At 40.5% G+C, this 16939-nt stretch overlaps 3 protein-coding genes across 6 annotated transcripts; 2 read left to right on the forward strand and 1 right to left on the reverse strand.

Moving 5' to 3' along the window:
• The first annotated feature begins 143 nt into the window (after window positions 1-143).
• On the forward strand, window positions 144-5238 carry LOC135645456 (uncharacterized). The gene is made up of 5 exons (XM_065163846.1): window positions 144-707; window positions 1157-1320; window positions 2574-2856; window positions 3732-3892; window positions 4230-5238. Exons 1-5 carry the CDS (start codon window positions 532-534, stop codon window positions 4382-4384), a joined length of 939 nt encoding a protein of 312 aa, XP_065019918.1. The 5' UTR covers window positions 144-531; the 3' UTR covers window positions 4385-5238.
• A 786-nt stretch (window positions 5239-6024) lies between these two features.
• On the forward strand, window positions 6025-9402 carry LOC135645454 (uncharacterized). The gene is made up of 5 exons (XM_065163845.1): window positions 6025-6485; window positions 6932-7095; window positions 7994-8276; window positions 8666-8826; window positions 9064-9402. Exons 1-5 carry the CDS (start codon window positions 6295-6297, stop codon window positions 9216-9218), a joined length of 954 nt encoding a protein of 317 aa, XP_065019917.1. The 5' UTR covers window positions 6025-6294; the 3' UTR covers window positions 9219-9402.
• A 1685-nt stretch (window positions 9403-11087) lies between these two features.
• LOC103995393 (zinc finger CCCH domain-containing protein 53) lies at window positions 11088-15380 on the reverse strand. Of its 4 annotated transcripts, none has more exons than XM_009415969.3 (9): window positions 14617-15380; window positions 13425-14525; window positions 13214-13360; window positions 12946-13131; window positions 12766-12857; window positions 12376-12678; window positions 12178-12298; window positions 11811-12032; window positions 11088-11739 (listed from the first exon to the last, which is right to left on the reverse strand). In XM_009415969.3, exons 2-9 carry the CDS (start codon window positions 14477-14479, stop codon window positions 11706-11708), a joined length of 2160 nt encoding a protein of 719 aa, XP_009414244.2. In that variant the 5' UTR covers window positions 14480-14525; window positions 14617-15380; the 3' UTR covers window positions 11088-11705. The 4 variants fall into 4 exon arrangements, with proteins under 4 accessions (XP_009414244.2, XP_009414245.2, XP_009414243.2 ...); XM_009415970.3 differs by having other exon boundaries at window positions 12376-12675; window positions 13425-14546; XM_009415968.3 differs by having other exon boundaries at window positions 13425-14546; window positions 14617-15375.
• Window positions 15381-16939: the final 1559 nt, after the last annotated feature.

A 16939-nucleotide genomic window follows, 5' to 3' on the forward strand; every position in this document is an offset into this window, starting at 1 on the left:
TTATGTATAGAATTTAAATAGCCAAAAGTAATAATCTCAAAAGCTCACAGAGAGGTAAGCAATGGGTTTGATGGGCTGGTGGGATATCTGATGCTTAGGAATATGGGTAAAGGAATGGATTGGGAATGATGGCTAAAGGATGAGCAGAATTGAAGAAAGGTAACTTTATCTGCCACATTTCCCAACTACTATTAATTAGCATTAATAAGCGAGATGAGATAAAGGATAAATTGACCATATAATATCTAAGGATGAATGTGTTTATCACTATGCCCAATGGAGTGCATTAATTAATTAGTGTGGAAAAGGTAAAAGATTTTGTGCTTTGGAATGTGGCCAAAGAATAAATTGACCTTAATGCCTGAGAACGAAAGGATTCAATTAAGAGAACAATTGTTTCTGTTAAATGAAACTTAAGTAAAACATCCCACCTGTTCATATCTTGATTTGCTATATATAGATGCATAGATATGAGGTTTACTTAAGACAAACTGCTCATTAGATTTAGAGGATAAAAAGATTTCTGAAGTGATGGCAAAAGTGCATTCGACACCTAAATATGTTCCAATCTTAACACAGGGTGGAGAGAAGAAGGAAGGTGAGGAAACTAATCCATTCAGGTGGATGATTGAGGGTTTCTCTACCCTTCTAAACCATACTGCAGTGACGCACCGCTCTGGGAATTTCGCAGCTTGTGGCTTCACCTGGTGAGTTCGAGTTGGGTCCTCCCTCACTCCCTTGCTTCTCATTACCAACATTAAAACATGTAATTTGTGTGCGATCTTTACTCACTGTTTCAGCACAATTGGGTTATGTGGCATGTCAACCTGTACTTGCTATCAAGCTGACTTGCTGCTCTTGAATGATTCTGCTTATCTATTTTCTTCCTTTAACTATTTTCTCCTGTGGGAATGCTTCTTCAGCATGTTATGCTGCCAAAAACCTGATTCTTTCATATTTACTTTGAGTCTTGAGGCGCCTCAAGACACTTAGAAGGTGTATGATCTTTTGGTTTAGTCAGCCATGATTTACAATCATCTAATCTTTTTACAAAATGAAAAAAAAAAATAGTATCAACACCGATATATTCCATTGAATCGTATAGTTGCTTGTAGAAATACTAGCAGACATCTAAGAGTTCAAGAAACACTTGCAGGAATTTGCAGCTGGAAATAAAATCGTCTGTAGAAGATAATGAGAAATCTCTCTGTCTTTACCTATTCTCAGTTGAAGTGTCGTCTAATACTGGTTCGGTGGTCAAGGCAACCTACGAACTGTTGATATATGACCAGTTACACGGGGAGAACATACAGATCAATGGTAACATCTAAACCAATAAGCTATATGGCAGAATTTGTTAGATATCTGGTACTTGTTTGCATATGTTGATGGACATGCATTTCTAAGGAAATATAGAAGACATATAGCTATGCAGACATAGATTGAAAGCGGTATTTTTTATCACAAACTATGTAGCATACAAATATTACCCTAAGTATTATGTCTAAAGCTTCAATCCACCTTTCTTAAGGGCAAACAGGATTTGGATAATCATTTTCTTTATGAGGGCTGTGCTGCATTATTTCATGGCACTTTTATACAGTTGGCAGATGTAACTTATATTGCTATTTGTTGTAATAAGTATACATACTTGAATTCAATATTCTTGATTGCTGAGATGCGTGTGTAACAATTTTTGTTTGCTAGCCCATGTGTGGAATATTTTGTACCAAAAATTTTGTTGGATTTGTTTCCATGTATCAGCTCAAGCATTCAGATGAAGGACTGTTGTTTCATAATTTAACTAGCATTTTTATGCGAGCATTTTTAAATGCTTTAATCATTTTATTCATTAGTGGCTATTTGGATCTTCAACATTCTCCAGGTGGCTCCAAATTAATCCCAAGCATATTCATTTTATACCTCAATTGTTTCTTTATCTCAGGCAAGATAAAGATGACGTTGCATATTCTGATCACCCCATATTGCAACTGAAATAGCCAATTGTTTTGCTTGAATGGTGAATATGTATCCTTTCTTTCATTTCCTCTGGTGTCTTTTCTATAGTTTTGTTTTCTGTCCGTCAGCTGTTTCTCTGGTGTCAATATGAAAAGTACTGGTATTCATTGGTATGACAGGAGACAACTCTCTCCTTATTCACATGTTGTCATCATAATGATTATTTTTTCTTAGTTACCTATTGCAGCTAACATCTATTGCATTGAACTTAATGTTCATTTCTGTGTGCTGCTAAACCAACATAGTTTATGGATTTTTTTAAGGTAAAAGCAATGTTGTTGTTGATTGATTTAAATCCTTTGCATAAAATGCATTTTCTCTTTAGTATTCTCTGTGTTATCTTATTTGTTTGTTTTATCAGTTCTTAAAAATATTGGCTACAAAGTTGAGATGTATGTCATACCTGAATATGTTTCTCAGAAGTGATTTATATGTTGTATTTTTATATTATTTTGAAGCTTTATCAGTGTGAAGCAAGCAGTCTCACTCTTTGATGACTCTGTTAACATAGTTTTGGTATTGATAATAATGCTCCATGGTAATATCATGTCCAGGTGAAGACTATTTCCATGGCTCATCTCGATATGGATTATGCTTTATGGTCCCCTTAAAAAAAATCAGTGATCCAAAATCTGGACTACTAGTCAACGATTGTTGCATTTTCGGTGCTGAAGTAATGGAGGCTTTATCATGCAAATTAGTACGAGAATGTGTCTCTGAGTGCTTGTCCCTGAAGAAGGAAATAAACCCTCAAAAATATACATGGGTGATCAAGAATTTCTTGAAACTGAGCGCAATGCGAGTTTCTGAAGTTATTACTTCAGGGGGTTACAGTTGGTAAATCCGCAATTATACTGCACATTATCTGTTTTGACTAAATTATCATTGTATATTTCTCTTGAATGTTTATTGTTCCAGCTTGTATGTTAATTCCATCCCTGATCTTTTATCTACATCTATTTGATCTCCCTATCGTTTTTCTGGTTTTTGATTTTTCATCCAAAAGCATTGAGCTTTCTTTGTTGATTGCTAAAAATCGTGAGCTGGTTTTGAGATTTTAAGTTTGAAACTATGTAGTTCTTGGTTTTTCCTCACCAATTGTAATAATTAAGCAGGTTTTCTTGATTGTTACAAATCGTGAGCTGTGTTTTAAACTTTCAAGTGTTGTTGTTAACCTATGAATTCTCGTCTTCCATAAGATATTAACCATAGGATGCTTTCATTCTTGACATGTTCAGGTGTAGCAATTTATATCCAAATGTTAGCCCACACACAAACTTTCTCGCTATGTTCTTCATGCTGGATAATTCTGTCCTTCCGAAACTTGAGTATATGTGGATTACACCCTTCTGCAATCAGACCGCACATTATCTGTTTTGACTAAATTTTCATTGTATATTACTCTCAAATGTATATTGGTCCAGCTAGTATTTTAATTCCTTTCCTGATCTTTTATCTACATCTATTTTATCACCCTATTGTTATTCTGGTTTTTGATTTTTTCATCCAAAAGCATTGAGCTGTCTTTGTTGATTGCTAAATCCCATCAGCTGGGTTCAGTTTTTAATTTTTGAACTTTGATGTTCTTGGATTTTCCTCACTAATAGTAATAATTAAGTGGGTTTTTCCTTACAAGTGGTGTTGCTAACCAATGAGCCCTCGACTGCCATAAGATATTAACCACAGGATGTTTTTATTTTTGACATATTCAGGCATATCAATTTATATCCAAATGTTAAACCTTACCCAAACTTCTTGGCTATGTTTGTGGTTCTGGATAAATTCATCCTTTTTCCTTCCAAAACTCGAGTATATGTGGATTACAGCCTCTGCTTGGTGGACCAAATCAATGGCAAACATGAGAAGATATCAGGTTTGGTTGCGCTTGCTAGTTTTTTGCTTGAATGATTAATCCAATTCTATGTTTTTATTAGAAAAGTCATTTGCCATGAAATCAGACATGAGACAAATGGACTTATTAACTTGATATATCTATTATATTAACTGCTCATATGCCCTAATAAAACTTGAGGATCACCGGTGCCCTAGTATCTTTCGTGATGTATCTACATCTTTTTTTACTCGTGTCCTTGTCATTTTCTTAAATATATTGCATTTGATATCATGTACGTAAGTTAATAGTATACAAATCCCAATCTTCTCCCACTTCGGATGTATTATTAATCTAAAATGTTGCTTTGTTTTTGCAGTGCGAGATCAATTTTCCTCAGGGAGTGGCCGCTGGGGACTTCCAATGTTTCTGAAGTGGAAAGATATACAAAATCCATCAAGGGGATTCCTTCACAACGAAACTTGCATTGTCGAAGCATCCCTTACTGTTCTTGGAAATGTCAGCATTACTTAGAACACTGGTGTATTAACCTTTGTTGACTTGTTTATTGATGTTTCAAGAAAACCACATATTGACCTCTTAGATTAATCCTATTTTGAAGCTTTATCAGTAGGAAGTAGGCTGTCTTACTCTTCAATGCCACCGTAATCATATTATCGGTGGTAATAATAGTACTCCATGGTAACATCATGTGCTGGTGAAGGCTATATACTTTCCATGATTCTTCTCAATGTGGATTATTCTGTATGGTCCTCTTAAAAAAAATTCAATGATCCAACATCTTGACAATGTGTCATGCAAATTAGGACAAAAAGGTGTCTCCGAGTACTTATCCTTGATGAAGTTTATAACCCCTGAAACTTATACTTGGGTGATTAAGAATTTCTCGAAACTGTGTAGAACTAGAATCTGAGCTTTTTACATCCAGGGATTACAACTGGTACATCCGCAATAATGCTGCACATTATCTGTTTTGACTAAATTTTCATTGGTGCATCAATTATGTTGATTCCATTTCTGCTGTTTTATCTAAATCTTTTTTAGCTCCTCGTCATTGTTCTGGTTTCTGTTTTTTCATCCTGAAGCATTGAGCTGGCTTTCTTGATTGCTAAACATTATGAGCTGGGTTGAGATTCTATGGTTGAATCAATGTAGTTCTTGGTTTTTCTTCACCAATGGAGATTGTTACGCTGGTTTTCTTGGTTGTTACCAATCGTGAACTGGGTTTGATACTCACAAGTCTTGTTTCTAACCTTTGAGCTCTCGACTTTCATAGCTCATACACCGACCTCCTCGCTATGTACTTGGTCCTGGATAATCCAGTTGCTCTTCCTTCCAAGACAAGAATGTATGTGGATTTCAATTTTTGCCTGCTGGATCATTTCAATGGCAAACATAAGAAGAATCCAGATTGAGAATCCATTTGCTTTTATTTTTGCAGGGCAAAATCAATTTTCCTTGAGGAGTTCAGTTGGCGATGGAACAGATTTTGTAGCGGAAAGATGTCCATAGTTCAGAAAGATTGCATGTTCTGTTCTTCGAGAAGTCAGCACACTATTTGAACAAATGGTGGGGCGGATGTTAATCTTCAATGAGGAATGTCATACGAGTTGTAAGAATTCACATACCAGTTGTGTTTTGTGTCTTGTTCCCTATTTCTGCTTGTGTTCTTCAGGTACATGCAATCAGTGCATTAAAGCATTAACGCAATTAGCAGAACTAATAATATCGTATTTGTCTTGGCGTTTGTCTCTTCCTGACGAATGAACAGCTGAAATGTTTGATGCTCTGATGATTCTTATGTCTGTCTTATGTCTCTTTTATCGACACAATTAAAGAACGCTTAAAGCAATGCAAATTGCCAGCACGAGTGGTTAGTCTCCGCTGTTTTCTCGTAAGAAAACCTTTTGCTGCCGGTCGTGTGAAGGCAGATGCATTTTGGAACTGCAAACATCTGTGTTCGAGTCGCACAATCCATGGAAAGAGAGAAGAAGACTTAAAACTCGGTAAGACTACTTAGATTATGTGTAGAATGTTTGTATAGCACGTCTTGTAGCGAAGAATCAATTATGTTGATGGGAATGAATCCAACATTAATATTATTGTGTGTTTGAACCATTAATGTTCGAGGATGAATATATTTCATAACATAATGTCTATAATTGTGCTGATTGCCTAACTTAGAGAGTGGAAAGGTATAAGAATTGGTAGGTGGCCAAAGAATCGATTGACCTCGATACCTAAGAAAGAATGGATTCAATGGAAAGAACAATAGTGTTTGTTGCATGGAAGCCAAGTAAAACATCCCGACTGTTCAAATCTAGATTTTGTATGTAGATACTCGTCTATATATAGAGATAGATTTGAGATGGATATAAGACAAACGACCTGTTAGATTTAGGGGATAAGTAGATTCCAGAGTGATGGCCAAAGTGCTTTCGTCCCGTTCTTCGACTTCGCCTCGGTACGTTCCTATCTTAACAGAAGGTGGAGAGAAGAAGGCAGGTGAGAAGACTAATCCATTCAGGTGGATGATCGAGGGTTTCTCTACCCTTCTGAATCAAACTGCGGAAACACATTCCTCTGGCAACTTCGCAGCTTGTGGCTTCACCTGGTGAGTTTGAGTTCGGTCCTTTCTAAGTCTCTTGCCTTTCAGCGCAGAAAAGAATACGAACATTTGCGTTGTGCGTGAACTGTACTCACTGTTTCAGCAATGGTTTGGCATGTCGCTTGTAGCTTCTGTTTAATCCATTCTGCTTATATTCTCCCATGAGTTCATTTTCCTGGAAGAAAGCTTCCTCGGCATGTTATGCCACTAAAAGCCTGCCTATCCGAAATCTACTTGAGCTTGAGGCCAAGACGCCTTCAAGATGTATGATCATTTGTTTCAGTTAACCATGATTTACAATCATCTAATCTTTTTACAAGAAGAAAATACAGTAAATGGCTTTTCAAGACGTGTCTACTGGTAATATCCCCATGATTCTTTTAGATGCTTGTATAAACACTAACAGAGAGAAGTTTCATAAAGACATCTAAGAATTCAAGCAACACTTGCAGGAAGTTGGAGCTGGAAATAAAATCGTCTGGAGAAGATGCTGAGAAATCTCTCTCCCTTTGCCTATTCTCAGTTGAAGCATCATCTTCTACTGGTTCGGTGGTCAAGGCAATCTACAAACTGTTGATGTATGACCAGTTATATGGGGAGCATATACAGAAGGAAGGTAACATCTAAACCAAAAAGTGATATGGCAGAATTTGTTAAATATCTGGTAATTATCTGCATATATTGATGGACATGTATTTGCTAAGGAAATATAGTAGACATATAATCATGAAGACAAAGATTTAAAGGGATATTGCTTATCACAAACTATATAGTCTACAAATATTAACCTAAGTATTGTCTCTATAGCTTCAATCCACATTTCTTAAGGGAAAACTAGATTTGGATAACCATTTTCTTTATGAGGACTATGCTGTAATACTTTGATGTTATTGCATGGCACTTTTATGCAGTTGGCAGATGTAAATAAGTATATGCAGTAGAATTCAGTATTCTTGATTGCTTAGATGCACATATATAAATGCTTGATTGCTAGCCCACGCATGAGGAATTTTTATACTAAAGATTGTTAGATTCATTTCCATTTATCAGCTCAAGCTTTCAGATGAATGACAGTGGATTCACAATTTAACTAGCATTTTTCTACAAGCAATGGGCAAAAGCTCGACTCATTTAATTCGCAATTTTTTTTAGGAGGCTCAAAATTGATATTCTCTAACATGTTTATTTTATGCCTCAGTGGGTTCTTTAGCTCAAGCAAGATAAAGCTGAATATTCTGATTACCGCATAATGCAACTGAAAATGCCAAATGCTCTCTTGAGTGTTTTTTGTATTATCTTTTAGAATTGTAGCATAAGTTCTTAAACATATTATCTACAAAGTTGAGGTGTATGTATGCTGTAACTAGATATGTTCCTCAAAAGAAAATTATATGTTGGATCATAATAATTTTTTGAAGCTTTATCGGTAGGAAGTAGGCTGTCTCACTCTTCGATGTCACCATACTCATAGTATTGGTGGTAATAATAATGCTCCATGGTATTATCATGTGCAGGTGAATGCTATTTCCATGGCACATCTCAATATGGATTATGCTGTATGGTCCCCTTAAAAAAATTCAACGATCCGAAATCTGGACTACTAGTCAATGATTGTTGTGTTTTCGGTGCTGAAGTCATGGAGGCTTTTGCATGCAAATTAGGACGAGAAGGTGTCTCTGAGTGCTTGTCCCTGAAGAAGGAAATAACCCCTCAAACATATACATGGGTGATCAAGAATTTCTCGAAACTGAGTGCAAAACAAGATTCTGAAGTTTTTACTTCAGGGGGTTACAAATGGTAAGTCTGCAATCAGACTGCACATTATCTGTTTTGACTAAATTATCATTGTATATTTCTCTTAAATGTTTATTGGTCCAGCTAGTATGTTAATTCCATTCCTGATCTTTTATCCGCATCTATTTGATCTCCCTATAGTTATTCTGGTTTTTGATTTTTCATCCAAAAGCATTGAGCTGTCTTTGTTGATTGCTAAAAATCATGAGCTGGGTTGAGATTTGAAGTTTGAAACTATGTAGTTCTTGGTTTTTCCTCACCAATAGTAATAGTTAAGCAGGTTTTCTTGATTGATGGTTGATACAAATCATGAGCTGTGTTTTAAACTTACGAGTGTTGTTGTCTGCCATAAGATATTAACCATAGGATGCTTTCATTCTTGACATGTTCAGGCGTATCCAATTATATCCAAATGCTAGCCCATACACAAACTTCCTTGCTATGTTCTTGATCCTGGATACTTCCGTTGCTCTTCCTTCCAAAACTCGAGCATATGTGGATTACAGCCTTTGCTTGGTGGACCAAATTGATGGCAAACATAAAAAGTTATCAGGTTTGGTTGCGCTCACTATTTTTCTGCTTGAATCATAGCTCAAATGCCCTTATAAAACTTCAGGATCAATGGTGCCTTAATGTCGTAATGTATGTAGCTCTTTTCTACTCTGAGTCCTCATAATTTTCTTTAATAGATTGGCTTTGATATCGTGTACCCAAGTTGGTGATAAACAAATTCCAATCTTCTCCCACATCCGATGTAAGATTAAACTGAGAAGTTGCTTTGTTTTTGCAGTGCAACGCCAATTTTCTTCCGACGGTGTTGGTTGGGGATGGCACAAGTTTCTAGAGTGGAAAGATATGCAAAATCCATTAAGGGGATTCCTTCGCAATGACACATGCATTGTCGAAGCATCCGTTGCTGTTCTTGGAGAAGTCAGCATTACTTAGAAACACTGGTGTGTTAGCCTTCAATGACTTGGTTATAAATGTTTCAAGAAAAACACGTCTACCTGCACATTTATCATAAAATTTATGTATCTTCTTGTATGTATTCTGCATGCCAATTAAAACATTTATATCAAAAGGAAAATAAATAAAAAGGCAAATGCATTAAGATGGTTTGTTCCTCAAATGATTACTCTCTTCTCTCGGATTGAACATGATGGAATTTATAGGTATCTTTTTTATGTCTTTAATGGTTGTCGATGAATTATATTTTATTGGGTACTCACTATCTATTTGATCCATTCAAGCTGGATTTGTGTAACTATTATTCTGGTTTGTGATGAACATGAGCATATAATACATAGCTTAATCAAGTTTTTCTACTCATATTTGGATTAAAATTAGCCGGTATCCTATTTATTACCATTGAATTCAATTACAGGGAGGAGGCCAAAAAGTGATCTGATATCAAGATTCACAGATCCTTAACTTATCTATGTGCTTCTTATGACATGTAGGGAGGGGAAGAGTTATTTAGGCAGAGCACATGAGTTCACATGCGAGTGGAGAAGAGGGCAGAGAAAAGATAGAATGTCTTAATTTATTTCTTCGAAAAAGCAAGAGGAACAAATAATGACAACCAAATCCTTTGTTTATTTGTTGATTTGTTCTGCACTTTGATTCCTCTGTTGTTTGGAACCATGAATGAGGAATCTGATTCAGTGAGATTGGATCAGCTTGCAAGGATCAATATAACAATTCATTTTGTGTGAAATAAAACATTTGACCTAAGGATTAGGCCAAGAGATTATGGTTGCAGCAACTTAGGTGATAAATTTTTCTCATCAAATTTAAAATATTAACTCTGATTAAGCTTCATATCATCATGATTGTTTCATCATTGTCAATGGAGATTTATAGCTGCCATTTTCCCCATCATTTGACTGCCAGTTTTCAGTGCTTCCACATACAAATAAATATAGATTACATCCCCTGAAAAATCCCAGCATTTTTTTTCTTGGAGGAAAAAAATAATATCAGAGTTCTTAGCAGGCTGAAAGTTGTAATAGTTATAATGACTGTTATGTATAACACCTACCCTTAGATTATAAGAAGTAAGCCTTGCCAATCTCAATTACATACTTTCTTGATCTTCTTGTTGGCTCAGAAACAACTCATGGAAGGAACATCTCAAGCCCTCAATGAAACCTCTACTGTTTGCATACAAGTACATGCTCTCAGATGTTCTAGGAGTGCAATGCTTCTGAAGAACCATCTGACATAATTTTATTGTCAACCCTAAATAAATAGAAAACTTTAATTTCTTTTAAACTGTTAGGTTATTCACCCAGCAATCACCAACCTGTAGTAGTCTTTCTTCCAAAAATGAAAAAACATCCTTGTTTTACTTGATATTTGACCATTTTTGTGCTTTATGGACAACCTCTTCCAAGAAAATTAGGTTAGAGCTCCAAACAATCATGGCCTCAGTAGAGTGGTATCATTGATAGGCTTAAATTTTTGTGCACACAAGCTTCTGTCACATAAGGATAATTATCCACAGCTGGTCCCACTCTATTGGGGGAGAAGTCCCATCACATCATCATATTGCTTTGACTTTGTTCCTTTCATCTCTGTTCCTTGTGCCATAAAGCTAATACCAGCTAGAAGGAGCAAAAAGAGAAGAAAAAAAAGGCTAATAATTCAAGTTTCTAAGAGCCTTGAATTGTGCCACTTTGAAGGAATTAATTAGGGTGATAAAAAGGACAGAAGTAATCTATGATCCCAACTATTCACCTGCTTTTGTTTTTGGTACCAAATAGAGTGAAGATGGAAGAGAATGAACAGAAGCAGAAAGACATATACTCGATCTACACGAGAGAAGGAGGAGATGAAACCATTTGTAACTATCTGAGCATTTGTTTGTCTATATATTTGCCACAATTGAAGATGGCAAAAGGAAAACAGAAGACCACTCAACAGCAGGCAAATGATCACACTTGAGTATCTTTTTGTCAGTCATCTCCTCTTTGTTGTGGTACTTTTTCTGTGCTGCTTTTTTCTCTTACTGAGCTATCTCTTTACAGAATTCAGTCTGCTGTCTGTCTGTCCTTTCCTGTTTGTTGTTTGTGAGCCTGTAGAGTATTCTTGGTGGGTGGAAACCAGCAGCTGTGTGGTGACTGGTACACTATCAAGTAGAAGTAGGGATGTAGTCTGGCTGATTGCTTGATTGCTGAAGTTGCAGCTTTCCGTGACTCAGCTGGAGGAGTTGGGAGTTGGGAGTTGGGAAGGGGAAGGGGAAGCGAAGGTAGCTTACACTATAAGAAGTTACCATCTGATTCATTACTGCTTTTTCATTCCAGAAAGCATTCGGAAATTGATGATGATGATGATGATGATGACGAACTCGCCAAACCCGCGTTATCTTTGATCGTATGCTTACTCTGGTTTATGGAGGGTTTCTTCACCCACCAGGCTACACCTCCAAGTCTACATTCCAATGGCTCCATGGCTGGAGGAGAACCTGTGATATAAACCAGACATGGGTCGTGCTTCCATCTACCACAAGAAAACATTTGGCAGGAGTGTCGTTACCTCGGCATTTGGAGGAAGCATGATTTATGGGAAGCCATGTCGATGGTGGAAGTCGACGGTAGCAACGTAGAGGGAATTAGGTGGGCACCGCTGCTGCTCCCGTTGTTGACGATGGCAGCACTGGTCGCGGCGATGTCCGCTTCGGCGGCGGAGAAAGGATCGAGAGCGATGGACGATTTGGTAGGCGAAGCGAAGGGGCTATCCGGCAAGATGTGCTCGGCGCTGTTTCCATGTTTTGGGGACAGAAGAAGAAACAGCTCTCACTCAATCAGCACACGAAGAACGCTAACTTGTTAGTGCTTCTGCAACAGTAGTGAGAGAGAGAGAGAGAGAGAGCCAATGGTTGAGTTGTTTAATGGTCTGATACCTTTCGTGGATATCGCTATCTTTATTGGGGTTCGCTTCAGCGTCAGATTCCTTCTTATCAGCAGGGTCGACTGTCTTTTTCTCGAGAAAACCATTGGAGCTGTTCATCTTCTGATCTGCTCCTACGATGCAAACAGGAGAAACTTGTGACGAAGAATCAATTAACCGATAATTAGATGTTCATCACAATCAAACTGACCTCCAGTTGGGGAGTGTTCTTGGCTGCTGCTGTTGCCGCTGCCATTGCTCATTGTGTCGGCTGTAGGAATGGTGACCGCTGGAGCAGCATGAATGGCAGGGGAGTTGATGGAGGATGGGGTGGAGGAGGAGAGGCTCCGGTTCTTGAGATCGAGGAGCTGGAGGTTCATGAGTCGCCTGGCGTGCAGCTCGATGGCCTGCTGTAGCTCCAGCACTTGCTGCTGCTCCTCCAGCTTCCTCCGCAGCAACAGCAGCTCTTGGCCGCTGCTGCTGTTGTTGTTGTACAGCGTCCTTGCTCCTCCTACTTCGTCCAGCTTAAACTTCGGTAAGAGCTAGAAGAACAAGCAGAAAGAGTGATACAATGTTCAGCTTCAAGGATGAAGAATCTAACCAAGTTGCTGAAGGTCATATGCATCTCTAGATTCCAAGCCCGTGGGAGTCGAACACCCAGAAAAATTTCCCCTTTCAGTCTGCTGCTGCTTCCTGAATGAGTTCACACAAGAACATTGATGATGATCGCAAAGGAGAGAGAGAGAGAGAGAGAGAGAGAGAGAGAGAGAGAGAAGAGTGCCTGCACTTGTCGGGGACTTTTCCCTTCTCCTTGTAAGGCTTGACGAGAACCCGCGCATCGCAGACGAAGTGGGGATTTCCTTTCGCCAAGATCAGCTTCACGGTCTCCGGGTAGACGAAGGTCACGAATCCAAACATTCGTTTTTGCTGGTACGGGATCCTCACATCCTGCACTGGCCCGTAGATACTTCGAAATGGAATGAAGCAGAGATCAGACAGAGTTCAATTGTTGACTGAGGTAGGAAGCGAATGATCGAGACACAATCAACCTGAAATAGTTGGAGACATCTTCTTCGGTGAAAGTGCTGTCTGCAGGGAAGGTTAAGTAGATCTGCCTCGACCCCGGATTCGCCATCCCCGCAAGATCGCTCCTTTCCATCCTCGTCCGCATCAGTGCCGCTGCCACCGCCGCCGCCCTGTGAACAATCACAACACGTTGAAGAGACAGATGTGCGAATGTCAGCGCGAAAAATTTGCTACCTTTGGCTATCATTTTTCTGCTGGAGAAGGAAGTCGAGGCATTTGCTTGTCGACGATGGGGAGGACGGCAGCGAACCCAGCGGAGAGTAAGGGAAAGCGGACGCCGTGAGCTGCGTCGCGCCGCCGCTGCCGATTCTTTGGCTCTTGGACCTAAGCAGCAGGTCCGGGCACTGCTGCTCCAGCGCCGCGGCGTTTTCGTCTGGCAGACCGTGGAGGAAGCGACAAGCAGTGCCGTCCTTGCAATAACCTCTGGCGAAATAGAGGCACGGCTTCCAACCTAACCCGGCGGCATCCGAACGGAGGGGGAGGTCGGCGGCGGACCAGCTCCGGCGGTGGTGGTTCCCGTTGACGCCCCATCCCATGCGGTAAGGAAACAGCAGTCCGTCACCGCTGCCGCTCGGGCTACGACACCCGACGTCTGGGTAGAAGTCACATCCGCCGGCGGCGGCAGCGGCTCTTGGGCCCATATGAAAGGAGTTGTCCGGACCAGAGCCGGCGGCTGGGTCGTTGAGGAAGGAGAGCTGGTCTTGGAGGTGGAACTCATCGACGAGAGGATCACCGGATGTTGAGCCGCCGTTAAAGAACGGAGAGGGGCTGGGGCTGCCGGGGCTGAGGAGCTCGTCGGAGCCGTGGAGCTCGTCCAGGGACCCATTGAGGGCGCTGTTCGCTCTACCGGCGCGGGAGAAGACAGGCGGCGGAGCGAACGAGGTGGGGGAGGAGACAGCGAGCGAGGAGAAGCGGGAGGACGAGTTTTGTCGGGCGAGGAGTCCCAGGGGAGAAGGGGAGGCTGCAGCTGCTGCTGGAGGTGTTGGGGGAGCAGGGGCGGCGGCGGAGGAGGAGGAGCAGGGAAGCGAAGGGGGAGCAGGGAGGCCGAGCTCCTTGCGAGCCTTGAGGACGACGGAGTGGAGGAGGGCCTCGGGACCGAAGGCCAGGCGGATCATCTCCTTGTCGCCGTGCTCCTGGATCAAGACGTAGCCCATAATCTTGGCCGCGTTCTCTGCGTCCAAGCACTGGATCCTCGCCAACACCACCCTCGTTGCCTCGTACACGTCCATGAAGCTACTCTCTCGCTCGCTCGTTCTCTCTCTCTCTCTTCCTCCTCTACCCAAATTTATTTCTCAGCTACCATTGCAACACCCATATCAGAAGAAGAAAGGCAGTAAAAGCGAAGTATGTCTGTAAAAGGACTCACCAAACTTGTTGATAAAGACGACGATTCTCCACTTCAGTGTTCAGAGAGAAAAAAGGGTGCGTGGTTCTCGAAAACTAGCACTGACCGAGGTATTCAACCATTTCCACAGAAAGAGAGGGGTAAACACGGGGCACTCAGCCATTAATGGAGCTCTCTTCGGCCGCAACGCCACCGTCGGCTGTTGCTTCTCCCGGCATGCCCTTGGCGTTGTTTTCTGCCCAGAAGAAATCTCTCTCTCTCTCTCTCTCTCTCTCTCTCTCTCTCTTTCTTGTGTTTAGTCTAACTAGGTAGATAGATAGAGATATAGATCTAGATCTGCTCAAATAGAGGAGCACGTTCTCCCTCTACCACCTGAAACCTCTCTCTCTCTCTCCTCTTGTGAGGCCGAGACTTTTTGGGTGATGAGTCTACCTTCGCCCCTCCCCTCTCTCTCTCTCTCTCTCTTCGATCTCTCCTCCCTTTGGCTCCTCGTTCTCAACCTTGACAGCTGCTTTTATGGGTCTGCAGTGGTGACAGCGGTAAAACTTCCCTCTCAGAATCATCACTCGCATTACTCGGAGCCTGACGAGCTAATACGATCTCATAAGCATGGAAGATGGATCGGCCGCGTTCCACAAACGGGCAGTTGCCGTGGCAGTCGACAACAATATATTGATTTGGATATCATGGAATCCGAAACAGCCATGCAGCAGTAAGTACCGTGGCTGGTGGTGGTGGCAGTGCGTCTGCGTGCAGCTTTTACTGCGGCCTTTAGGAGCGTGACGCCGGGGGTTTTATAACCATCATGCACAGTGCAAACACATGTGGGTGAAGTCCTTTTGGCTTTCCTTCCTTCATGCAGTAGTAGCAGCAACGGCGGTCTAAGGTTTTGGAGCTTTCCGCCCTTTCCATCTTTTTGCGTTGCGGAGTGCTGTCTCAGAGAGACTCACACGGGGGGAGAGATCCGCCACCACCACCACCACCACCACCACCGGAAGCTCTAAAAGGACTCCGTCACGGACGCTGGTTTCTGGCCTCAGCCTCTGCCCAACCCGCACGTGCCTGTGCCTCGGCACGTGGGAACTATGAGGCCTCTCTCTGTGGAATAGAGAGTGTTCTTTCATTACTGTGGAATCAACCAATAGAAAATGTGTCATCAAATCAGTACAAATTGTATGCTTCTTTTGTTGATTTGATACTACAAAATATTTTTTGAGTTTAGAAAATGAGAAAGTCCCAATTTTCTCGTAATTTATTCATATTTTTCGATCGGAAAGAGATAGGTTAGGCAGGTGAGGGAGCTTTGAGCTGTGGCCAATACAGTATGGTGGAGTTGTCATTGTGAGGAAGATGAAGATAGCAATGTCTTCCTACTCTTTCAAACCAAAGCGATCAAATCCAATCCATATGTCCGATCTAATCAGATGAGGTCCATTGTCTCCGATCACTCTACCCACATGTCACCATTTAGGATAACTCTAATTTATATTTATTTTTTTTTATTATCAAATTCATAACAGCATGATACTTATATTAAAAATATATATAATATACAAGCTCAAGGAGATCGAATTCAAACTTAAGATAATGGTCATTTCTCTCTCCTAATAAGACTTAGATTTATTATCGTAACATCATGATACAATACGATAGGATGATCCTCTTGACTTATTTTAGACGTTATAATAAAAAAATAAAATATATTCGATAGATTATCAAAAATGATATCATAAAAAATGATATTAAAATTATCTGGACTCATATTCCAATTAGTACTTAACCAATTAATACTTAAAAAATGATAATGATTCTTGTCCAAGATCATCTTAAGTGGTTGTGATAGCACAAGCACACCATATCCCCATCCCAGCCCAAAAGGAAGAAACAAAGGAGTCACATCCCAACAGAGAAAGACAAGTTGTCTTTGTTTGGGAAGGTGAGGATTGAGGGAGATTGGTGGGGTTGTGATGCCTCCCTTACATTGAATGCAATGCAAACTACAAAAGAAATAAGCTAATGTGCTATTACTTCTCTTTGTGCAAGTTTGAGTCCCTCCTTAATGCCTTGTGTACCTTTTACATCACAAGGGTCCCATGAGTGAGACTCTTCTCAAGTGTAGGCCACTCCATGGGGACACTGGATTCAAAAAAACTGAGGGGGTGCTTCACAAGGGCAAATGATGTCAATGGCAGTATCCAAAAGTACCCCCCAATTCCAAGTACTATTTGGCCATTAGATCAAGCCATAAAATAGTCTTGTACACATCTCCTCATAAGCCCATGTCTGTTAAGAGTTCTAAGTCATAGCTATCTGTTTGGTTCATCAACTGTGAACTAATCATTAT

Source organism: Musa acuminata, chromosome BXJ3-8, assembly GCF_036884655.1.
Source record: "Musa acuminata AAA Group cultivar baxijiao chromosome BXJ3-8, Cavendish_Baxijiao_AAA, whole genome shotgun sequence".
Classification (NCBI taxonomy): Eukaryota; Viridiplantae; Streptophyta; class Magnoliopsida; order Zingiberales; family Musaceae; genus Musa; species Musa acuminata.

Coding starts and splice junctions, on each gene's coding strand:
- LOC135645456 (XM_065163846.1), top strand. CDS start 532: ATGGCAAAAGTGCATTCGACACCTAAATATGTTCCAATCTTAACACAG. Junction 708..1,156: donor GCAGCTTGTGGCTTCACCTG/GTGAGTTCGAGT, acceptor AAACACTTGCAG/GAATTTGCAGCTGGAAATAA. Junction 1,321..2,573: donor GGAGAACATACAGATCAATG/GTAACATCTAAA, acceptor TATCATGTCCAG/GTGAAGACTATTTCCATGGC.
- LOC135645454 (XM_065163845.1), top strand. CDS start 6,295: ATGGCCAAAGTGCTTTCGTCCCGTTCTTCGACTTCGCCTCGGTACGTT. Junction 8,277..8,665: donor ACTTCAGGGGGTTACAAATG/GTAAGTCTGCAA, acceptor TGACATGTTCAG/GCGTATCCAATTATATCCAA. Junction 8,827..9,063: donor CAAACATAAAAAGTTATCAG/GTTTGGTTGCGC, acceptor TTGTTTTTGCAG/TGCAACGCCAATTTTCTTCC.
- LOC103995393 (XM_009415969.3), bottom strand. CDS start 14,479: ATGGACGTGTACGAGGCAACGAGGGTGGTGTTGGCGAGGATCCAGTGC. Junction 12,033..12,177: donor GATAGCGATATCCACGAAAG/GTATCAGACCAT, acceptor ACATGGAAACAG/CGCCGAGCACATCTTGCCGG. Junction 11,740..11,810: donor TGCTTCCTCCAAATGCCGAG/GTAACGACACTC, acceptor TTTATATCACAG/GTTCTCCTCCAGCCATGGAG.